The sequence below is a fragment of the Anas acuta genome, chromosome Z (genome assembly GCF_963932015.1).
Source record: "Anas acuta chromosome Z, bAnaAcu1.1, whole genome shotgun sequence".
NCBI lineage: Eukaryota > Metazoa > Chordata > Aves > Anseriformes > Anatidae > Anas > Anas acuta.
The window spans coordinates 61,888,676-61,914,432 of record NC_089017.1 but is presented as its reverse complement, the minus strand read 5'-3'; the positions used below and the strand labels follow the sequence as shown (position 1 = coordinate 61,914,432).

At 40.1% G+C, this 25,757-nt stretch overlaps 1 protein-coding gene across 5 annotated transcripts in view; it reads right to left on the bottom strand.

Annotated features, from left to right (window-relative positions):
• The window catches only part of SEMA6A (semaphorin 6A), a 118,067-nt gene that overhangs the window by 52,285 nt on the left and 40,025 nt on the right, over positions 1 to 25,757 (bottom strand). For all 5 annotated transcript variants that reach the window (XM_068667773.1, XM_068667772.1, XM_068667775.1 and 2 more), the window contains exons 2-7: positions 14,334 to 14,471; positions 11,439 to 11,556; positions 5,703 to 5,763; positions 4,099 to 4,161; positions 3,159 to 3,260; positions 340 to 430 (exon numbers count right to left, since the gene is read on the bottom strand). In XM_068667773.1, the coding sequence (XP_068523874.1) occupies positions 340 to 430; positions 3,159 to 3,260; positions 4,099 to 4,161; positions 5,703 to 5,763; positions 11,439 to 11,556; positions 14,334 to 14,433 (535 nt within the window). In that variant the 5' untranslated portion in view covers positions 14,434 to 14,471. The remainder of the gene's footprint in view (positions 1 to 339; positions 431 to 3,158; positions 3,261 to 4,098; positions 4,162 to 5,702; positions 5,764 to 11,438; positions 11,557 to 14,333; positions 14,472 to 25,757) is intronic.

The window sequence follows — 25,757 nt, the reverse complement described above, 5'->3', positions numbered from 1 at the left end:
ACAAGCCTTGTCCTTGTCCTTTGTAGAAGCAAGATGCTGCCAGAAATGGTGCCTCACACTGGTCTGGCATGATATTATCGCAAATCCAGGAAATACTGAAATGCTGAGCCAGGAAACTGAGGCTTCGAGCAAAGTTGTTTGTGGTAGTGAAACTAATCCCACAGAAAGCAAGGCTTCCTGTGCAAGTGATTTCCTAATGGCCCCTATTTTTAGTCATTATTCACTCCCTTTGCCACTTTTTAGATTTTGGCATTCTGGACTCAAGAAACACAGTACTATGGCAAGCCTGTGTTACAGGAAGGAAAGCAAAAAAGTTTTTTTTCAGTTATTCTTCTTTACCTGCAAACAATGCAACGTTGGCATGCTTTGCATCGTAGGGGCACCTGGCCATTCCACTGAACTCATCTCCCAGGAACTCCAGTGTATCCATCTGAAAAACAAAAGGGATCTCCTCAGAAATAGAAAATAAACCTCTTACCTAAGACCAGGATTATGGTAGCATTTCTTCATTTCTTCATTTCTGGGCAGGGAGGAAAGCTTTTTCTACAACTGTGCTCCTGGCTATGAATGAAGAACCTGACAAAAATCATAGTGTTAAATAAAATCAGGCTGAAAAAACCACATCCAATAAGTCAGGCATTCTTTCAGAGCTAATCACTCCTACTTTTTACATACATTTTACAAAAGTCTTCAGTCAATATTTTATCTGTACACAAGCTTCCTGTTGAACTGCAGCAGGCTATGTGGTCTGTGGTTCTGGCATGGACTCAAAATTTATCCTGAGCAGTGGTCCAACAGAAGCGCTCTTATACAAAGCAAAAGACTGCAAGCCATAGTAGTGAGGAGAAACAACACTAGGACAATTATCCGTGCATGCAATTTTCTCCCCAAAGTCCAGAGATCCTTCTGCTCTAGTCACAACAGTGGTGCTCTCTTCCTTGATTTGCATACTCAGAAGGATGTTCTCCAAGTGTTACTGTATCAGTTGAGTCTGTGTCATAGAGAAATCCTCTTACCATCAGGCAAGAATTAATCTGTGCAGAAGTCTGAGGCTTAAGTGTAACTCCTGGGAGACAAATTCACCCCAGGCACCGATAATTATACAAATACACAGATCAACTTTACAGTAAGTTCAAGAGGGTTTAGCAAGCTATCTGGAAAACGTACAGCTCTTACCTGTTTAAGATTCTTATACTGCAGTATTTTGGGAATAAGCAGCTCCCTAGCATGCTCAGGTAATTGGAGGAGCTCATGCTATGAAAACCACATACAGTACAGATTCACAAAGCATGAAAAACAACCCATCTGGCACCATCACCTACTCCCACCAACTTCCAGGTTGTACGTTACAGCACCTAAGTCCTCCAGTGGGGATGATCTGTCAGCATTTGTTTTCTGTCATGAGTCTTTTCTGTCAAAACCCACTGTGAAGGGAATTAGCTGCACTTATTTGAGGACAGAAAAGCATTTCAGTTAATAATGAGGGGAAATGAGCTGCAGTCCCAAGCAACTCTCCTTCTACTGATCTAGGCACTGCAGACTGCTCTGCACTTCCAGTTTACAGTGAGGAAGGACTGCCCTGCTTCGTGTTTGGCACCTCATTAGTGCTCTCTTTCTGTAATGCAGAAGTTTACAGAGGAAAGGTCAGGGGAGGTGCTCTGCTCTGACTTCTAGAAGCATTCCTACCTGGGCAGCAGGAGCTCAACAACAGGTGAGGTAGCCTGCAGAGGCCATGCATCAGGAGAATGAGATGCCTGCAGCAATGGTTAGAAGGGCCATTTTTAACCCCCACAACCAGATGCCAAGGAGAATCTGCAGTTGTGTTAAAAGACAGCTTTCCAACAAAAGTGGTTGTTAGAGATTTGTTGCTGCATTAGTGGTATGGAGCATGAAGCAATAACAAAACAGTGGTGTAGTACTGAATACTGCACTCAAGCCAGGAAGCCTCACTGCACGCTAAGAGCGAGATGCAAGGAGAGGAAGAAGAGGAGAGATGGCTGTTACAAGAACACCAGCCATCTGTATCAGATGGTTACCATGATGCAAGCTCGTATGTGAATAAATCTAATTCTTCCTCCACAGACTAAAAGGAAAGACTGTGATGAACTCCTCTAATGTATTTCCTAGACTATGGCCATTATAATGGCTAAACAAGGTAAATCAGCAGTGCAGAAAAAGCAAGGAAGAGCAGCAGTCACAGTGAATACCACTCTGGAAGCTGTTTTCCTCAATGTTAATGTCTTTATGTTGTTTCTTACTCTGACAACACTGAAGAGAACGAAAATTGAGCCATGATTTCATCAAAAGCAGCATCAGTGAAGCTAAATTTTCTTTTTCTCAAAGGATAAGAAATGACCTGTGAGACATAGCAGTGCCTGAAAAACACAAAGTCTAGATATCAAGGCCTAAGTGAACTAATTTCACAGCTGCTCCAAAGACATCCACTGATGAGGGTTGTATCACATTATATTGCTGCATGGCTGAGAAAATTGGAAATATTTGATTAGATGGACCCTGCCAATATGAAGATGATGGAGACACACTATGTCAAAAGAAGAAACTGGGGTCAATGAATTAATGTCCAATATCCACAACTGCCCTGCTGTTGTGTCTTTCCCTGTGGAGACTTGCTGTCAGGCATTGCTACAGTATGTAACACTGCAGAGTCTTTATACTTCTATATCCACTAGGTTCCCAACACTAATTTTCCCAGGTTATAAGGCACTGACTCCTTAAGTGTCTTCAGAAGTGGCTCTGGGATGGAAAACAGGACCGCAGTGACATTTAAGAATGTTACCCCAGAAATAATGCTCAACATCAGCCTCTGTGTTGATGTGGCTGTCAGTGGCAAGCTTAGGAACTTTCTCATGAGTGACTGCATCTGGAAGGAGGAATCTGAAGGTCTTTGCACTTATGGAGGGCAATGCAAAGTGGCAATAAACTCTGATGTCTGGGAGCTGCAAAGAAGCAGGTAACTGATCCAAGCAATCCTCAGAAATCTAATCAACATTGAGCTCTGTAGCATTGAAACAAATCAGGATAAATGCTACAGGGTTGAAAGAGGAGCGGCTGAATGACACACATCATGCTGTTGCCAGCATAGTCACAATAAATCCAACAGAAAGGTAGGTCATAAATCCCACAAACAGATCACATACCTTGTAGTTCCTGCAAGAAGGGTTGAATGCATTTGTTCCACAGATAAACAATGTATCCTCATTTCTTTTTAGGAGAACCTTAATAAAATTATGACATTCATCCTGAAGAAAAAATAATAAAAAATATTTAAACTACTGTATTTTGGTCATCTGGTTTTATTTTGTTGATATGATCTTTCATTGTCAGGTCTAAAATGAAGTTGGCTGGTAGTCACTGTGATATTCTGGGCTTTATTTCAACTACGTTTAACTGACAATGAGCATGATGCAATTGATTTCCATTCTAGTTAAAATGGTTACATAGAACCGAGGCTACGATATTCATATTATAGTTCAGATTCTGCTATTGTTCACTTAGGATAATTTTGTTTGAACACTGTTGTCTTCCTCAAGAGTAAAAATCTAATCTTCTCATCTATGTTGCTGTAAGACAGTACCATCATCAATGCAATGTACTGGTATAAAGCAGCTGTAACTAGAAGAGGAAGCAGGTAAAAAGAATCAGAGTCTGCATCTAATTCTGACTTGACATGTGTTAGTCATAAGCTACACAAAAGGAAGACTGGTATGAGAAACAGTGCTTCTCTATCTGTACACACTCATGCTTCCACAACTTCTCAGTAAACTCATAAAGGAGGATGGACAGCAGCATTTGGCTTTAGAGGCAATGTTAAGCAAAATCAGGACATTCAGCATTATGTTCAAAATCTCCAGTGCTCTAAGCATTTCAGGATGTTTCTGTGGCTCCTGTTGTAATGCTTTATCACATTAAAAGTAAACTATTTTTGCAAATTAAAGCCTTCAGTAGGCTGATGGAAAAAGCAATTACAAGCAGAGAAGTGAATGGCATGATCCATTCCACATCACAGACAGCAGCCTAAGATAATAGTGAAGCAGCTAAACTAAAGTGGCAGATGCAGAAGAAATGAAAATTGCCTACCTTATGTTTTCCCTTCATTCTGCATGTGTCTACATCAGCTTGTCTAGATTTCCATGTCAATTTCTGCAAGGATCAAGAAAAAATCAATTAGAGCCCAGAGGCTGTTGCATTTGATTTCAGAAGTAGAAGTCCCCTAGGGGAGACTTACTGTTGAACATATATTTGTTGAAAGCTTTCCACACCCTTTCTCCATGATTAATTCACCGTAACAATGAAAGATCAGTGATGTGGAGCATTCACTTAATTTTGTGTTGCTGCCTATTCATTAGACCAGAAATCTATCCCATTTTTTTCTGAAAGCCTAAAACTATTGAATTCAACAGTAGGCTAACATTTGAAAATATGAGCGCTTTTCTAAAAGTACTAGATGCTCTATTCTTCTAATTTGATATTATTTTGCAAATCAGAAGAAACATTTAGGGACTATATATCCTGATTGGAACCTAAATGGAGTATGTATTTTGGAAGCCAACTTTCTAGATTAGCAAAGAGATTGCATTTCTGTTAATTCTTATCACTTCAAGTCAGCCAACTGGCTCAGAGAATGCTTTACCTATCATGATAGTACTGACTTTATCCACCAGTATTCTTCCTTTGGAACACTTACAGGTAAATCCCAGCCTTAATTTATTATTTATTTTATTGATTAATTTATTTGTTTTACAGTGAATTCCAGAAAATGTTACACATGGTAGGCTGATTAATTATAACCAAACTTTATTTAAGAATGCTTGGTCTAAGACAGTAGTAACACCTTAGACACTCTAACCATGACTTTCCTCCTGACAGTTTCCCATTAGTAAACTGATGCACTATCCATTTACTTAAGGACTCCAAACTGAAAGAATAAGCATGGATGTAGCAACATTGCTTTCATTTTCATGACAAATCCATGACCTCACTTTTTTGAAGAGCAGCAAGGTATAAACTCATCTTCAGCATCTTTCGTAGCTATAATGAAACACTCCTCCTACAGCAGATTCCACCCAATGGTCAAATTGATATGGTTGTCTGCTGGATCAAGGTTGTTTGCCACGTTACATAAAGTGAGTGCAATGTAAAGGAGCTGAAGGAAGATTATTTCTAGCATGTTTATGTTAATATGCAATGTGGTAATGCAGACAAAGCTCTTTCTTAATTTGAATGTAACTTCCCATGGAGATAATGTGAATACATCTACAAAGTGATGCTATAATAAGATTTTATTTAGTGAGTACTTGCATGAGTGAATTTGTGTGCATGAAAATATGTAAATAGCACTCGCTTTTTATGATGAAAGTTTCAGTATACTTAATTGGGATAGTATAGCCATTATAGAAAGCTGCTGAATATAAATGAATATGTTTGACGTATGTTCCATCAGGGACCATGCTATATTTCAGTATGGATAGCTTATCAGCCCAGCTAAATCACTTATCAGAAATTCACAGAGGACATGATTGCTATTCTAGCTTTCCCCAAATATGATTAGCAATGCCATCCTACTTGCTTATTACAGTTTTTATAGCAGCGTTGGCAAGTTGTTTGAAACAATGTCATCTTCTTATTTATTTGAAGCTTGTTCTAGTGTCCTTGGTTTCTGGAAGATGATAAAAGCTACTTACTTTGCTAAAATAAATTTCTTCTGTATGTGATGTGTCCATATCAACAGTATAAATATGGTCCCTGTAAACAAAAGCAAATGAATCCAAAGTCAAATGAAGTAGTCAAACCATTCATTTATTATGAGGAGAATTATCTATCATGAGGTAATCCATAATCCATACAAAAAAAAAAAAAAAAAAAAAGATCACAGGTCTCATCAGGAAGCACTACCAACAGCATTGCTTGTTTCTCCCAGAAAAGCACTTCCATATATAAACTATCTTCCTTTCCATTATGAAAAAAGGAGGGAAAAAAAAGGAAAATTCTACAACACTTCAAAGCAATATTCTTTCTTAAAAGGGATTGTTTCAACAAATAAGATCTTGCAAAGGAGATGAGCCCTATATATTTTCTACTCCATAGGACTTAGAGCAGATGCCATGGTCTAGCATGCAGATGCTTTTATGTATCTGAAACCAGCTGCAATAGCCTGTGACAGCTTCTGCCAGCATCCTGGGCCATATTTAGCCATTCAGGGTTAAAAAGAGGTTAATGCTTTTTTCTTTCCTTCTTTCCTTCTTTCTAATTATGTGTCTAACCTCAGCTGTGATTATTTGATTGACAATATGGTAGGCAAAAGGCTGACAGCCATGAAACTCTTCCCAGGAATCATTCTTCTCTTCACACGCTGATGGCCAAACTAAACTTTAAAATATTCCTCTGAAAAAGTTCACATTTCTAAGCTTGCATTTGCTTTTCTGTTTTCCTGAGAGCCTGACTCTCTCTACAATTACCTGCCAATCTCTCTTTGGAAAGAGTAAATAGACTCAGCTACTCAGGTAAAGAAGCATTTTTAAATATTCTTTTCTACACAAACTGAGAATAAGAACATTTCTGAACCTAAAATCTGAAAAGAAAAAAAAATGTTACAACATTAGTAGCAGCCACACCAAATTGAGAATGAAGAGAAAAAATATTGAGTATCTAATTTCTTCTCAAAATAACACCAACTTTTTTTTAAAAATGTGGGAAGCTGTGCAGCTGGAGAATGATCCAGGGCATTAAAGGGGTCTACACTGGCGTCTGCTGAAAGTAAGATACAGACTGCAGACTGCTTCCATTTTAGAAATTTCTGCTGTTGAGACTAGCTTCACTTTATTGGGTTTGGGGGAAACAGTGCTCTCTCTCAAATAAAGCAAACACAAAACATTATCAAAACAAGAATTAGCAACACTTTTCTCATGCAGAGAAAAGAGGCAGCATTGTTACATGGAACTGGCTTTTTAAAACCTACTGTCTGCTACAGCACTTGAGGCTATTTACTTTTTAAGACACCAAACTGAGTTGTTTTTTTTTTTTTTTTTTTTTTTTTTTTTTTTTTTAATCTTTCTCCTCCAGACTCTGTAAAACCAGAACTGTCATTTTCTCTCAAGATTGGTTTAATGCTTCAGTTTATTATTGGCCTGACCTTACTGGCAGAGCAGTGGTCAGGGTTGGTGCTGGGCTCAGATTACCAGTTAGTGTTGTATCAGTTTTATAGACTACTGCATGATTCCTTTTTTTAATGTACATTGCTCTTTGTTGCTGTTACTCCTACTATATAAAAGTGGGAACAAAGTCTCTTGAATTGCAAATTAGGTGCTGCTGGATCTCTAAAAATGTTCTTCCAGCACAGCTCTTGATTTTAATTATCAGTCTTAGTTTACAGCAGTTAAGATTTTTTCTTTATAAACAAGACAATTAAAAGTACAGTGATGTTATTCAGAAAGAGGCTTGAGTTGCTTAGTTCCACCCTCAGTAAAACATCTTTCAGGGGGCTCACTTTCTGGTTTAAGAAATGGTTCAAAGAAAATTCAGACCCTGAGTTACGAGATCATGTAAAAGGTTTATATCAGGCAAATTACATATCACTTTCTCATTTTGCATTTGAAACAAAGTTGCTGACAATGACAGTAGAGAGGGAGAGAGCTGTCAGATCATGGGGAAGGTTCTCCAGCCAAAGACAATAACGGATTGTCCTTGCTCTCCTTTTCCCACTGCTGCCCAACTCCTACTATCTACTAGCTGTGGTATGTGTACAGCTCACTGCTAATTAAGTTATTCTAACACAAATTGACTTAATCCTAGAGCTTCCGTTTTTCCCACCTCCAGTCAGCAGAACCGAGTTTTGTTGCCATGGCATAATCTTGTGGAGGAAGGGAATTTAAATCGTGCCACCGGCTGTGCATGACCCCTGGCCACTTGGTGCAGCGTCTGGAAATGTGTAATGGCAAGTGAAGAGGGAGCCATCCCGATGCTTCATGGGCTCAATAAACTGTTTTGTACGCACACATGAAGGGTGACAGATAATGTGGACAAAAGCAGCCACCACTGAAGACAGTGGGAGGAGGAGGCATTGCAAATTTAGAAAAGTGTGTGTGTATGAGTGTGAGAGAGACAGCGAGATGGTACCCTTCCCACGAGAAAAAAGAAAACAGCTGCTCCTTTACACACTGTACCTCACACATCTAGATACAGAGCAACATGGTTTCATGGGCTTTGGTTGAGTTACGCTAATTTATCTCTGCCTTTCCAAAGGCAGAGATATGAAAGCCTTTCCAAAGTGACACAGAATTACATTTGATAATACTCAATACAGAAGTCACACATGCTTTATGACAAAAGACATGATGGACAGACAGAAATTACTTTCTGTGCCAGTCACTCAGTAATAAAATGCCGGCAGTTCTGAAACTTGAGTTCACCCTCTCCTACTGGAGGAGACTATCTGCAAAGCAAACACTAGATTTTCTAAAACAGCCAAATAAACAAAGTAAAACACAAGACTGGCAACAGCAAAACAAAACTGTCAATGTTTAATCATTTGTTTTGATTGCTAATGATACAAATGTAAATTTAGCATTGCCATATTGAAAGCATGAAAGCAACACCTGATATGATAGCTAAGGGATTTATGTTAGCTGCAGTTTTCAATGAATCTTGCTACAAAACTCTTTAAGAAACACCTTCAATTGTGTACACATTTACTTCAGTCTCTAGATATGTTACTGCCTCTGAAACAAAGGCAGTATTGTAAACTTTCATTCACACTAATTACCACAAGATGACTAATTCCCTGAAGTTTATTACTTAAAAATGACCTTTGAATTTTAACTTATACAACACAGGTTTCTCAGCCCAGCAGGGGCTTTATTCAGTAACATGTGGAGGGGGAAAAGAATATGTCAAAGAGTGAGTTATCAGAAAAAAAAAAAAGTGTAAGGAGATTTTTTTGTGCCTGTGTAAATACAAAACAGACTAAGACTTTATGCTTTCTTTGCAGGTCAATAGGCTCAAGGAGTATAGAAGCACTCCTGTTATAATAAAATATTTTATACAAATATATAACTACAGCATATGTAAGAATGCATATTCACACACCAATACACATATTCACCCCAAATGTTCGCATTCTTTATATAACTTATGCACACAGTAGTTTTGTGTCCCAAAGTGGGTTTTCCCTGCTTGGGCTTGGGAAACTCAGGCACTGTAACTCTAATTGCGTCAATCTTTCAGTCTGGGAACAAACTATGAACACAACAGAGCAAAATTCACAAAAGCAGATTTACCACCTTCTCCCTGCAAATGATTTCCTAGTTTAAAGGAAAACAAATAAGGAAAGCAAAGGGAACTCAGCTATGAAAAGGAGGAAATCCTGCTGCCACCTTCCAAGTAGCTTCAGCCCACTCCCCTGCCCTGCTTGTTATCACACTGAAGGCAGCAGAAATGCTAAGCCCTGGGCTGGAACGAGGTGCAGGGTGGCCTTTCCTTGGGGCTGTCCACTGCAGCCAGTGCCACCATAGCTCCATCACAAGGGGGAAGATGCCCCAGGCCTGAGCGCCTGGCAGCAGACTGCCCAGCAAACAGATCTCAAGGTGAATGTGAATCCCTTGAGGAAGGGATTCTTGTGCCCTAAAGCCACTCTTGGTATTTGGTCTACATGCTATGTTCAGGACTTGAGGCAAGGAGAAAACGAGGGGCTGGCCCAGGTCGCTTGGCACATCCTGAGAGCAGGCCCTACCACGCCAAGTGCTAGGCCTGATGTGAATGCAGGCTGGGAGCCAGAGCATCAGGGCATCAGGGACGTGTGATCTGCACCACTTGGAGAGGGGAGCAGTGTGATGACCCCTCGGGGAAGGTCAGGAAAAAGAACAGTTTTGAAAAAAAAAACAAAACAAATTGACAGTTGTTCAGAAAAAAAATGTTATTCTCTGCTGGAAAACCTCAAACTCCACAACAACTTGGCTTTAAGACTCTGGCTCTTGATGTTGCTTTTGGGAGTAAAAACCATGGCAGTGGAGGCTGCAGGGAAACCAACACGGCTTGGCATGAGCGAGGGCCCAAAAGCCTGCCACATGGATGAAATACAAACTCCAGTAAGTGAGAAGCCTGAAGAAGCTGTGTTTAGCCTATACAATGGCAATGCCTGGGTAGGTGAGAAGTTACAAGTGCAGTTTTCAAGCAGCCATAGAAACAGCTATGTAAAAACCTCACCCAATGACTCTGATGGTGTAAAGCAATGGATTATTTGGTGTTGAGTAGAGATCAATAGGCAGATCTCCACCACAGGGCACATCTGACCATGCAGAAGACAGGGAGCGACTATTTGAAAAAGAGCTTCTGGAGGCTACCAAGGGCTTTGAGGAAAGGGGTGGTGGTGAGGGGCTGCCTGTTCAGCAGCTGTTTCTTTACTTTGTTTATTCACCTACCTCCTCTCCCATCTGCAGCAACAGCCTGGCTCTCTGTAGCACACAGAAGGTTGCATATTTCTCAGGTGGAGGAGAAGGACCAGAAAAATGTCAGGAAGTAAGCTACTACTAGAGGGGTAGGTTTCCCAAACAGGATCTGAATCCAAGAGCTCTTGAGATAAACCACCCACCCTTGCTAATCAGGGCCCTTCCTGCATTCATCTTGTTTCCGTCAGGTAATTCCCACTATGAAATCATCAGCCTCCTTTGCTAACAGCAGGCAGGGAGAGGAAGTGTTAATGTTGGATCTGTGCCAGGTTGGCAGCTGTATAAATCAGTGTAGCGCCAGAGAGGCTGATAGGGCTATACTGAACTACATTGACTAAATGGGTGGCTCTATAGGCAATTTTTATAAAGGGGCATGTGTTTGTATCTGCAGAGTATAGCTCTTCAAAAACCAACCAACCAAAAAAAAAAAAACAAAAACCACAAAAAAACACTAACACCAAATTCAATTAACCTGAGTACATCAAAAGAACAGTAGCAAACATGTTTCCACATCACTTTTTGTTTGATTGTTTGTTTGTTTTTTAATATTAAAAATATGCCTAAACCAGCAACATTAAAGTTTAACAACTCTTAACCAAACATGCCTTTCTGCACTAGCAGAATAACTCTAAAATATGTAATTAATTTTGTGCACAAGCAAAATTATGGGATGAGGACAGACCTCTATTCCACGACACTGAACAATTTATATGGCAAATTCCCTTTTCCATGATTCAAATGGAGCTGGAGGTATGTAGTCCTGAAGGGAATGGCTCAGTACCTTGCAAAACTAAGCCTTAGTTGACTGACTAACAAGGTGTCCAATATGTCTTGCTAACAGGCTGCAAACCCCTCTCTGAGTGTGAGAAAATCCTAAAAATAACATGCCCAGCAGAGAAGAACTCAGAATATCTTTCCTCTCCTCCCTTCTGCTCTGCAAGCAGCAAGGAAGGAGTGGTGAAGGAGAGGGCTACTGACCTAGCAGCAACGTAGAGGGTTCTGTTCATGACCATGACCAGCTGGATGTCCAGCCGGTGCCTCTGCGTGGTGTTCCGTCCCGGCTTGTGACCCACAAACACCGGATACTGTCTTGTATCTGTGGGAAAGCAAGAAAAACAGGGTTCTGGAGAAGAAGCACAAGATGTAAGAGAATCACAAATTGAAACCATGCTGACACAGAGCACCCTGGTGCCTGGCTGTGGCTGAAATCTGTGGTTTCTCTTTTCCCCCAGCAGCATGGCCTGGGGCAGGAAGGTATTGGCACAAAGAGCTGGATGGTTCTTCATGGTTAGTCTGCAGTTGTAGGGAAGAAAGTCATTACTTTTTTAGAAGACAAAAACTGTGAATTTCTTTAAAATGTAAAGCTGCTCTAGAGCTCTTGGCACACAGGTACATGGCACTTCTCACAGTTTTTCTTTCACTGCTTGCAGAGTTTAAATGCTGGCTCCTGGCTGCCAAAATGTATCTAGCAGGACAAAGCTGTTTTACAGTGGCCCATCAATCAACACAATGACTGAAATGGTAGTGGTTAAAGCAAAAGACTTGGCTCTGCATGGCTCAAAGTGCCAGCTGCATGGCTTTCCTACAGGATTGAACTGCCATTGTAAAGCAGCTGTGGGGATTTCTGAGAAACTGTGGGTAACCACTACTTGAACTTTTTAAAATGAAAGTCACTGCATATTATTTTGGCAACCAGTTGGATACTGCAGTTCTTCTGGCAAATGGACAACAATACTGACTGGAAGCCCTCTGTTGAGTTTATGCTATCAACAAGCCAGCTTTTTCCCTCTCTCTCCCAAGTAGCAAGAGCATTTATTCACTCTATAACAACTGTGAACCCTTTTGAACAAGATCCACCTTGCTGTTAGATTGCATGAATACATGATCATAATGTCTAGATGCACAGACTAGGGAGACAGTTAAACAAATGAAAAGACAATTAGAAGACAAGAAGAGGATAAACTTCTGATGAACATCACCATAAGGCAGAACTGCTGTTTGAGTATATTCACAGAATCACAGGACAGTTGATGTTGGCAGGGACCTCTGGAAGCCATCTGGTCCAAGCCATGCCCACCACCCCCCGCTCAAACAGGACCACCAGTGCTGGGTGCCCAAGCCCATGACCAGATGGCTTCAGATGGCTTTTGAACATCTTTGAGAAGGGAGACTCTCTGGGCAGCCTGTGCCAGTGTTCAGTGATTACACAGATTTGACTAGCATTGAGCCATGCCTGAACCTTTTCCCCATCAATATGTTTTCTCAGAAACCTGGAGATATTTGATGGAGTCTGTTTCTTCAGAAACTCAGTTACAGTTTAGTGTTTTTAGCTATTGTCCTCTTAAGGTTTTCTCCCTGTCAAGTTTGGTCAAAGTACTGACTTTGCCAGCATATCTTTTGCAAAGCACTTGAGAGCACCATGTGTCAGAAAGCCTGACAACAAAATGATAGAAAGAGAAATTTATCTGTCCCCAGACACTGAGGACTCTTGGAGAAACAAATTATCAGATTCCAACCAAGATATATTGGAAGCTTAAGTCAGAAGCTTAATGCTTCTGACTAAGACCTACATAAAAAATGCCAAGTTCCAACTTTCAAACTCTTCTTTATTCAGTACTGTTTCCTCTGTAGCTCACTGATGTAGCAGGAGCTGGGGCTTTTATGTTCATATGCATTTCATGATATGCTGGAGAGAAGTCATCCCATGTTTCATGTGAAAAATCAGCATCGCCCTTCTGGACTGGGATAAAGTTGGTGCTGAAGACCCAAGGGCCACACCAGACAGGGTTCAGTCAGGTTTGCTTCAGAGCAGTTCTGCCATGCTTCTGTAACCCAGATGCCTACTAGCAGTTGGAGTACTTCAACTACACTCTGGGAGCCTGTCTTTCAGTTTTGTGTTCCCCAAGACAAACAGGCTTCAGGGTGTCCAGGCCCCCACAAAGCACAGTAAACAGGGACAATTAGGAGATTCAATGCATAATCAAATGCCTGGTCCAAAGTAGACTTAAACATAAGCCTATTCATTGCTGACCTGCTATTCCTTAGCATGCTATTACAGAGTCACGTACTAAGTACTTCTTATTAAATATCTCAACCTTTGGGACTTCAGAAGACTTTTGTTTAGAGTAATCATAATTGAGCTGTGGTAAATGTGAAAGAATCACTTATGTTAAGCCTGACTTACATGGTGAAATGCAGAGAAAGCTCTCCACCTGTTTAGTCAGTAAATCTCAGTACTGGCTTGCAGCTGTCTGTGTTACCCTAGATTTTTTAGTCTGCCAATTGCTGGTAAGAAAGAAGAGATATTCTCTTACAAAGGATTCGTTGTCTTGCCTTTTTTATTTTTTCTTTTAAACCTACATTTCCAGCCAAAAAGGCCAAATGCTAACCTAATATCCACCAGAGTTTAAAGAAGTAAGACTGGATATTTGTATTAGCTCAACCAATTATGATTTTAAAACTCAGCTGTTTCAGTGTGCTATGTTTGATACCCTGAGATGTATCGAGGGTTATCCAGAGCTACAGTTTCTCAAGTCAGGTGAGGAATTGCTTGATCATGGAGAAAAAAGAGAAAAAAGTTTCCTTCATTTTCTTCTGGATAAAACAAGGTATTTTTTTGATTATACTACTGAAAGGTCTGTTTGGGGAGGAGAAATGTTGTGGTTTCGGGGGATCAAGCAGCTCACCACCCAGCAGCCACTAATCAACATAAGAAAGTCTAGTTCTTAGTATCTGAGAATGTAAATTGGTTGATCTTGGAGAAATCATGAAAAACAAATTTATTTATTGCACTTGCAAATAGCAAAATACTGTTGATTTTAAGTCCAGTGATCGCTGCTAAGCAAATGAAGACCTCTGGCCTCTTATACTTACAGTTGCCATGCGAAATACTGATCGGCTCAGAATCTTCTGGGAAACCAGCCCCAGCAAAGTGTAGCAGTGTGAAATATAGCAGCAAGGCTTCTGACCTCATAGTAGTTCAGCTGGGAGAATTTACTTCTTCACTTCACCCTGTGGAAGACAAACAAGGGCATAAGTCATTCAGTTTCAACCAGTACACATGGAAACATAGAAAGCACAAATGAAAAGGACAGAATTATAGGATCATCTAGGTTAGAAAAGACCTTCAGGATCATCAAGTGCATCAACCTGACCTACCAAGTGTTGTCACTAAACCATATCTCTTAGTGACATGTCTGCATATCTCTTGTATACCTCCAGTGGTGACTACAGCTTATCTGAGCAGCCCATTCCACTGCTTGATCACCCTCTCTGAGAAGAAATTGTCTTAATGTTCAACTTAAACCACCACTACTGCAATTTGAGACCATTTCTTCATGTCCTATCCCTTGTCATCTGAGAAAACAAACCAACACCCTCCTTGCTGCAGCCTCTTTTTTTGTGTACTTGTGGAGAATGATGAGGTCTCCACTCAGCCACTTCTCCAGACTAAAGCTCCCCTTGGCTTCTAGTCCCTCCACCAGCTCTGTTGCTCTTCTCTAAACATGCTCAAGCAACTCAATATCCTTATAGTGAGGGGCACAACACAGAGGGTCTTCCCTTCTTTTCAAGCTTCTTCCTGTAACTGAGTAGGTATGCTGAGTTTCTAAGTAGAAACTGCCCCACCATGCATTTCCCTTCTAGCCCGTGCCCCAGCAGTACCATATTGTGGCAGAAGACAGGCTAAAGTACCTGTGAATTAGTTTTCTGCCTGATCTGCTTACATGCAAGAGAGAAACTTGTGTCCTGCACTGATCAATAGGTGACAAGTTTTACAGGAAATTTTGAGTTTGCATGCTTGTTTGTTGTTTATTTTTTTTCTTTTTTTTTTTTTTCTTTACATAATTAGATGATGATATACATGATAAATAAATAAGAACTACACTACATTATTCTGGTTAAGAAGAGATTAAGGGTTATGCTACAGGACTGATTCATACCCTGCAGAGTAGTGAATCAAGTGAAGAAACACAGAGAGAACTTGATGGAGCATGCAGAGCATGTCATTGGGCTTTGCCATAAAAATATGTACCCATAAATTTAGGTGCCATAAAACCAATACTCCAACTTGTGATAAAATAAGGGAGAACAGAACTGTCTAAAAGCAGCATTTTTTCCCTGAGTTCCAATGATGCATTCACTCATTCACATATCATGTAAAAAATATCCCTAAATCTTGAAGATAAAAGGAACCACAGGAGTCTTCAGATACAGTGAAAGAAAACAGTGCATAATACAGTAAATAGCTCATAATTCCCAGGCAAATTTCACACAGACGTTGATCTGCAGGGGAAATCAGTGTAAAAGTGGGGTTTTCTTTTCATCCCTTCCAGAGTTTCAAACCTTTGATGCCGTCTGCCAAAGATTCCTTCTGAACAAAGCTATTTTACAGTAGCCTGTCAGTCACTCAAGATTTATGGGCAGAAAGTCAAACTTCATAACCTACATAGTCTTTGAAACTTAATTTGGCAAACAAAGTGCTAACTTGCCCTTCTGCAACACCACTTAATATTAGATACCTATGTCTCCTTCTCTATGCCAAAAAAAGCATTAACAAGTCTTGAGTGTTGCATTTTCATCTGTAATTTCACAGACACAGCTGATTCCCCATCTTTTACCCAATTCAAAATGTCATGATAATTAATTTCCCTTATCAGATATTTGCTTTTAAGTAAAATTTCAGTTCCCCTAACTGGATTGGAATAGAGCTCTGTTGTAGGGCAATACAGTTCATAAGGACTAATGATTTATTATGCTCTGTGTTGGACTATTATTCAAACACACAAATTGGAAACTTGGCTGATTCTCTCTTTCTATTAACAAAATATCTGAGAGACTGAGTTAGACTGAGACTGGAAAAAAAATAAAATTTAATGTGAGTCAATGACTGACACCTTAACTGAGCAAAGTGTCAGACGGATGGCAAAGAATAAAAATAGCAAGAATAAATACAGCACAATACAGAAACTGTCTGTCTATTATACCTCATGTGAAAATGCATACTGGAAAATAGTACATACAAGCCCCAAGAGAAGCATTTCCATCTAGCACTGGTTAGGCTGATAGCTGTGTATGATTACTGACACAGCTACATCTGCTTGCAGACACTTTCTTTAACTGTTTCCTCCATTTGTCTCTTTAATCACCTCTTACATTTTGTCTTGACTGCTAACTCTCAGGGGCAGGAACTGTTTCTTTCTATTTGTTTCTGTGCCCAGTGAAACCTCATTTGGGGGCCTTAGGGATGCCCAAAGTAGAAATAAACATCAGAAGTAAATACAATACTTGGAAATAGTTTCCCTCAAAAGGTTTGAATTAGAGGTAAGGTACACATTAAAGGCATACATTTCTTTCTCTTTTCAGAATTTGAAATGCAATTTCACCACTTTTTAAATTTTGTCACCAGAAAGTGGCCAAACAAACTATCTGATCTTAATGCACAGAGACTTAAATTATTTCCTTCTTGAAATTGCTACAGTCCAATACAAAACTCTTTTCTGAAATGCACATGAGCAGCAACAGTTTAACAGAGAGAAACTTATCAAGCAATCCATTTCTTCCACTTGAGCCTTATTCATTCACAGTATCAGTCTGCAGGCTGACAATTCAAACCACTTGGCTCACAGTGAGACTCTGGAGCAGAAGAATAGCTTGCTGCTACTCCCTATCAGCACAACATCCACTATCCAATAACATGTGTTTGCTACCAGGAAAGCATTAAGGTACTGCAGACATATTGCTGCCTCTTTGCCTTATAGCCTGGAAGACTTTTCTTGTGGGTGATTCTGCACAATCACTGACTTCTTCTCATTAAGACGTGCATACCATCCCACATAAATATATACCAGAGACACCTGCCAGCAAATGAACAACATCCAGCATGCTTACACTGTCATTTTATGTATATGTTATCAGACCATATCTTTTTTCCTTTACCTGAAAAGAATTAGCCAACAAATGAACTGTCATATTGCCTTTTTAACCAAGATTAGATTAGTAGGCTTTGAAGTATATGGAATTCTCTGTCATTTCTAAAGGTAGTTTCTGTGGAGAAGAGGGAGAAGAGAGAAAAAGAAGCATAATTCTCTGTTGCTGTAATACTAATGTATTTGTTGGAATTCATAGAAAGCAACTGCAAAATGTCTAATTTGGTCTGTCCACGTTTCAAGTGGACTACAAACCTGTACCACTGCCTGTGCCAATAAAGTAACATTGAGTACGACACAAGTTGCATCCGAAGGCAGCTTTCTACAAGGAGGTAATTATTCAAACATAATGTTACTCTTGCTGCTCTTACAATGGTGGAAAGAACTGTACTGTTTCAGTGAAATTTCAGAAGAGTGCTGATTCAAGAAGGTCACACTTATTTTTAGTACAAACTTCCTTTTCAGCAAATCCTCAACTCTGGTTGAGCTCCTGGGAGTGATGTAAATGTTCTCACTTGCAACTGTACTGAAGCTACTTCCTAATCAAAAATGCTTCTAAATGCAGTGTTTGAGGAAACAAGAATAGCTAAGTGGTGATGCTGGGTAAGTACAGGTGCCATCTCCAAATAAACATTTTGCAAACATAGGTGGAGAGACCTTCAGTCAACGTAAACCACTTTAGTTCAATCAAACTTACTTTAAGTCACACTGGCTTCTCAGCCAGAGAGAGTTCTCAGAACCTAAATTCTCCCTTTTCGAAATATACTTATTGCTCTCATAAAGCATGCTAATGTTCACAAGAAGAGTGAGTTGTGCTGCTCTTTTACTGGTGGACCCCTGGAATATAGTACTGCATGCATGTTAGAATGTTCTGGAATTTGTGTCTAGTGCATGCCTTGTAGTGATTGAGCTGGTGTCATTGGTAAGACTTCTTCCAAGCTTCAAAAAAGCCAACTAACCTGCTTTTTTTCATTTTTCTAAGACCAACACAAACACAGCTTCATGCAAGATACTTTGGTGGTCCGATTCTTCTTTCTGAAGTTTGTGTTTTCGAATACTGTATATATAAGATGACTTTTTCTTGTTCCCTCTGTGTTCCCTCCTTTTTGTCATAGTATGATTAAGTATAAACAGACCATATAATTTCCTAACGTATATGGAAACCAAAGTTTTACCTTCTTAGATGGTATATATTTTTCTGTTTGTACAGTGCAGCCCAAAGTGGAACCACCTTTGAGTAGGATTTTTAAATATTATTTTTTTAATATTACTTTTAATTATGTTTGAATATTAGTTCAATACAATTGCTATCACTATTATATTTATTTACTCAAAGCCTCCTTATACATATGCCAGTACATATATATACACATATATGTACATATATGTATACTTTCTCCACAGCATATATGCATGACACATCAGTGTTAATTTAGTAAAAAACACGCTGCTGGTATGAAGGAATTTCTGACTTTAAGAAAACAATATTCATTCTTATATGGTCTCCAAATCAAAGAGAAAAGACTGAACCTAGTGCTCTTCCTGGTTTTTAGAATCAATGGCTACCAGAATCCAACATGATGAGTTCTGCTTTCTGCTGTCTGAACTTTTCAGTTTCTATTGAAAAACGGTCTGGGTGGAAATGGATATAGAATAACTGCCTGGCCAAAGAAATGATCACATGGCTACAGAAACACCTCCCTAGTAGTAACAGGGCTATTGTAAGCCTGCAAGCTCCAGCAAGTTTATATCATCATATGAAAAGTCCTACATGGAAGTGCTAACTTAATGGTAAACTCCAAAAGTGAATGGCCAGATTTGATCTCAAGAACAAATTCAGCAGCAATAGCAATGACACATCTATAAGAAATGATTGGAAGAGACAGTATTCTATCTTACAAAACCTCCCATCTTGCTGCCTTGGCCTCACTTTGGATTCAGCTACCCCTGTAAAAGCCCAAGAAAAATCATAGAATGTAACCATGTCAGCATTTTCCCATGACAGATCTTGTTATATTCATTTATTACAGACCTTTTTTACACTACGATGGGATGTGTTCATGCACAACAGCTGCACTTCAATCCACAAATTATGAGGCTTAATGTGAAAATTACCAGACAAAATTCAATGGTCTGTGTTATGCATGAAGCAAGACCAGGAAACCTAATAGCCATAAAAAAAAACATGACAGTGTTAAACAAAATATTTTATTTCTACAAACATGTAGAAATAAACTCTCCTTCAAACAGCCTAGAAGTCTAGTGAAAAGGAATAGTATTTAACCAAACACTGAGGAAATAAAAAATTTATGAATCTGAACTACTGCATAAGAAACACCACATAACCAGAAAAAGCAGCAGCTTCTATGAACTGACTGCAGATATATTCAACAAATAGCCTTTCTCATCACATATTCAACGTTCCTTATTTTCTTTTTCTTATCCTGGTAAATGCAAAAGGACCACACAGGAAAAAAAAAAAAAAAAAAAAAAAAAAAAACTGAAACTGAGCAGAAGGTTTTTGTAACAGAAATAACAAAAATATTTGAGGCTCTTCTGTGGTAAGAGGTTTAAAAGCATGCAAGTGAACAAGAAACCCAAGTTCTACTTCAGTGTCTCATCAGAAGAGACTTAGATAGCAAGACCTACCTTCTCATATATAAAAAGCACATACTGATCTACATACATGCGTGCACATGCCTTGCCATGTTGAAGGCAGAGTGCAGAAACCAGCTGTCTGACCTGAATTCTATTCCCTGCTATTATGCAGATTTGCCATGTGATGCTGGCAAGCATCTTTTGCTTCCTTTGGCTAACCAAGACTTTGGAAACTTCTGAGTGGAAGATGTTGTTACTGCTGCTTACCCTTTTAAATTCACAGTTCCTAGAAAGTGAAAGACAAGAGTTCTTTGCAAGTCAGGGAAAGGAATTAGTAATAACACAACAACAATAACGGCAACATCAACAACAACAAGACAGGAATACAACCTGCAGGCTGCGGTTTCCAGAAAACGAGGATAGCTAGGCCAGCACAGTGGAGCTGTTCAGGAGAGCATCCTTTGTCTGAGCCTGTTTGGATGGTGGGCTGACTCTTCCTCAAGCACCTTGTGTGGCAGCATCTGGTAGCAGAAGGGATCATGCAAGATGCCCAGGCTGAATGGTGCCAAGGGGATCAGGCAGATGTGAGCAAACAGAAGCTCAGCGGGTGCTTGAGGGGCTCAGAAGACAGGAGACACAAGTGGCTATCAGCAAGACACAGCATGGAGTGCCAGACATCACAACAGAATTGGCATGTGGCAAGACAATGGCCAGGGTGGCCAGCTCGTTTTCTCTTGTAATTTCTCTAATAGTTGCTGCTCAGCCACGTGAATGGTGGTGCAGGTGGCCACAGAAACTTCATGCCAGCTCTGTGCCCACTGCCACTACCAGCCTCCAACATCTTTTTGTGACTGGCAGTGCAGCCATCATTCATCTTTCCTCTCCTGTCCTGCTCCTGTTGTCTCTACAGCTGGCCGTTCATTTCATGTGGCCAAAAAAACACTCTAGCACTCCAGGTATCTGGCCCTTATGCCAGGGAGGCTGGTGTGTGAACGCAGTGGGCAATCACCACAACTCCTTTAAGTCACATGGTGGCCTGGGGTCTCTTCCGAATGCTGGGGGAAGGAGGCAGAGCCCAGGGAAGGCTCACACCTCTCTGACATCCCTTTTGAACCTACCTTTTGTGTGTGAAGCACATTCTCTCTAACCTTTTCTGTGTAGCAGAGAGCTCTCCCCGACCGTAAGAGCAATGCATGGGTGCCCTCTGCTATACATGCTTTACTACCATTTTAATTGGATTCAGCACTGCTTACTCATTGCCCAGCTGCTGTGGGCTGCACGCCAGATGTGATGATTAGGCCCAAGGGAAAGACACCAGTGAGAGTGATTTTGCCTCATATAGTAAGCAACAGCATCTACCTTTATTTAAAAGAACAATGCAAACTTTATTACTAGTTTATGAAACACAGATACACTGACCATTCAGAGCTTTCCATTAAGATCTGCAAAAATGTGTGGCTAAAATAAAATTTGCAAAATTTGCAAAACGTAAAGTGCTTTTCAAGTGATTCACGGGTATCTCCTTATTTTGTTCAGATCTATGTAAACATGAGTACTAACCAGCTCTCCTGTCCCTTTGTTTGCAACGTTACAAGGCCATACATCAGGCACAATAATGTCAGCTATGATATGTAACATCACTACCTCCTGCCTCCGTAAGTGATAAGCTGAAAAGATTTGGACAACTCCCAGGCAGAACTGATGAGCCTCAGCCTGCAGAACGGTAGTAGCAGGTGTCAAGTCAGTAGGCAAAACTCAGCATGCCTAATGCTGGCAACCTGTCTTGTCAAGATCAACATTACTGCTCGATCCAGCACAGTACGAAAAGAAAACATAAAGAACAAATGAAGGCCTAAATAGGAGAAACCTTCTGCTGACCTGGGTGAGACATCCCTGATGACTGCCGCGTTAATAGGATGCTGCTGTTCAGAGAGGGAACAGTCAGATGGAAGATGAACATCTCCCAGATGGAATTAGAAGCATCTCAGGCCTATCGATTTTGGTTGTAACCTTTACTGTAAACAGTCCACGGGGGCCTCATCAGCCACCTGTTCAGTGATATTTGCATTGAAATATAGAGCCAAAGCAAATGAGAAAATGGCCACAGTTCCTTGCTAAAGCATCTGCTCTGTTCCATCCCCCTGTCTATGCAGCACCAGGAATAGCAAAGGTACAGGTTTTAGGGGAAGGGGTAACACAGTGGCACTAGCTCTGTCACACAGCACCAGAAACAATGAACACACCATTTGTCATGATGTTGATGGTGGTGGTAGTGGTATTATATCATGCAATATTTCACTTTCTAATAATTGCTCAATTCTATACTGAAATCAGGCTTGCCAAAACTGGGAGGAAAGCCATCTGTGCCTGGAGGATGACTGCCAGAAACATTTGCAATTTTATTTTGGGGTTATAAACCTGCAGAATGGAACAAAGGCAATGCCTAAATAACCCCTTTCACTCACCACCCCCAACTACATACAGCAACAGACCTAACCCTGGAACAGCTTGGCTGGTCATTACAAAGATGTCTTTATTATTTTTAAAAGCCTCACATTTAAGAGATAAAAATAGCTCTATTGATTATTTGTGGGACTTCAGCAAACCTCTGTCAAGGTTTTGAATTGATTTAAGAGCTAAATGTAGCAATCACTGCCTTTTGACAGGAGAGAATGCCATCTCTAATATATACTCTGCTGTTTCATCTCAGCATGCTTAATAGAAAACAGATACACTACCAGCAACATCATTACTCTCCCCAACCCTCACTTTGCCTGGGAAATATCAGTGCCAGTCAGCTGACCTTCCATTCTCTCATCTGATAGATGGAATAAAAATTATGTAGCTGCAGGTGACCCAAAGCTATAATGGGAGTGAAAAGTGGCCTTCCTTTGTTTTCCTTTCCTTTTAGATAACAAAGGTGAAACATGGAGCCTGATGTATTTACACAGCAATATTGACAATTGCCACTGATTAAAAGTTTGAACACAGCCCCGCAGACATTGTCTCAGCTGCCACGTGTCAGTTGTAAATGTAACATTAGGATCAGGCAGTAATCCTAAAACAATCTCTCCAGCTCAGCCAGATCTTCAGGTCAGATTTCCTCAGTTCCTTAGCATCTGCCTGCTTCCATTGCTGGTACATACTTAAATGGATTCCAGCCCTTCTTCACCCTCTGACCAGAAAGAAAGCCTTAATTATCACTCCTCTTACCTCTGTATGACAGATCAGATTGATACACAAGGGCACAGGTTAACTCTGAAGACAAAGTTAAGATCCCACAGAAGATACTGCTGTACTTAAAGCACCTAATAGCTGCTTAACATAATCACACACACACAAAAAACAAAACAAAACAAAACAAACAACAACAAAATATATTTTTTTTTTAATGGGAGAAACATGACGTTATATCTTTATGCATGAAAACCAGCTATATATTTCAGGAAACATGTCCCATTTATTTGAAATAAAAGTGATGGAGATTTTTGTAAGGTGATAAAACAGCAGAGAATGCAGATCCTCACATTTAAATCAGCTGTTAAGTAATCAGATCACACTGCTGAGTTTTCATGCAATTTGGCCAGTTGCAGCCCTAAATAAATTTCTGCAAAAGTTGACCTACTGACAGGGCTTAATTTACCCTGAATGAAAGGCACCAATTGGCCTGGGTATGAAGTGGTTTGATACAATACCAAGGTACTCCCCTACCCTACCCTCAAAATATAAATATATAAAAATTTAAATTAATTCTGCTGCAAATGCTATGAATGGACATGGACATCTACATATTAATTCATATTAATTACTCCAGAAGACGATGCTATGCTACCCCAAAGTGCTGCACTTGGGAGCAGCGTCTGGGCAGCCCACCACTGCTCCACATGGCAGCAGCCTAGTCATGGCAACAGCAAGATTTCAGCATCACCTGCTATGGAAGGCCGCTCAGCACAAGGAAATGCAGACATGGAGCCATTAGGCAAGCCAACTCCTACAGGCAAAAGAACGCGTAAGGCTTGTCCCCTTGGAAATCAGGCAAATTCATCTTGATGAGTTATGCTTGTCCATGTCAGATAAGAACTGCAGGTAGGCAAAGAGTTTGCAGTATGTATTTATAACTTTAGCCCCCAAATTGTTTATGACATCAGCTTTCTCAGGTTTCTCTGCACCTTCCAGAAGAGCATGAAAGAGACTACTGCAAACATGAATAACATCCACAAAAAGTGTAATCTCTGCATGGGAAACAAACAAACAAACAAACAAAAAACCACCTCTGAGTGCTAAGGAAACAATCAAATTAAGTGGGAAAACTGTTATTCAGCACTCCATCTGACATTTCTCACCCTTGAGCATCCGTCTGTCCGTCCGTCCGTCCATCCATCCATCTACATGTCCATACACGCAGACATTCACCCCATATTTAAAAGGCTTGTTTATCACAGGAAAGAGTTTATATTAAAACTTTAGATAAATTTCATAGATCGCTGTCTTTCATAATTACTCTTCACTGCCCAATGTTTTTTTATTTTTTTATTTTTTTCTGATATTTTTGGAACCTTTAAAGGAGTAAAATAAATCTGACTCTGAGACAGAAAATCTATGTAGTTTGCTTTTCCTCTGAGATGAGCATGATGCTTGCAATTATCCAGTTCCTGCAGTTTGCTAGTAATTGCTAGATGCAAGTGGCAGTCTCTGAGCTTTGTTCTGCCTAGATTCACGCCCAAACAATTCCCAAATTTTACATTACATGTAATCCTAACAGCTTTATGGACAAGTTAATACTAGAAAGAACCCTATCCCCAAGAACGCCTCTTGGGTAAAGGGATGAACTCAGTGTGGCAGCATGACATATTCTTCACTCATATCTCCACTGCACCACAAAAGGGTTATATATATATATATATATATATATATATAAAAACAAAAAAACAAACAAACAAACAAAAAAACACCTTAGAAGGCAAAAGAAGAAGCCAACAGATACATTAAAAAAAATCCTATTTCCAGGATACTGCTGAGAGAAATTATATTGTCAGTTAACCTGGACATAAGGTTAATTACTGTAATTCAGTTTATTTTAAGGCAAAATGCTATATGCAGATATCATCAATTAACCTCTGCATATAAAAATCACAATTCCTTTAATTAATAGAACAGTGCAAGATCACTTTAATTACTGGGAGTCTGTTACTGAGGGGAAACACAAAATTATCTGATGTGATTTCAAGGGCAAACTTAACATTGAGGTATTGTGGATCAGAAACAGTGAAAAGAGATTACAATTAGACAGAGATGAGGCCCTGCACCACACAAATACACTGCTCTCTTCTCCTGACACACATTCACCCACACACTGAAGAATACAAGCATCCTTACACGTTCAGTCACACCTGCTTCTTAGCACAGCACAAGGGAATTAGAGCAGCATAGAAAAGGGAGTCAAAAGCAGCATTGACAAATGCCTGTACTACAAGTTACAAAAGCAATAGCTCTGTTATTATGTGCTTTACTTCTCTGGAAAAGCTGTGGAGAAAAAGGTTCAGTGTAGCAAGAGTGAACGAGCCCACAGAGTATGACTGCCTGAATGGGGCATGATGGATGAGCTTCCTTGTGGATAGGAAAAGCCTCTAATCCGTTCACTGGCTCATTGGTGGAGCAAGGCAAAGCTCTTCTTCTCCAGGAAATATTCTCTGCCTTTTCAAAACCACGTGCAGGGGTTTCGCAAAGGACAACCCCAACTGTCACCCAGATGAGGCAGCAGTCTGTTTCCAGG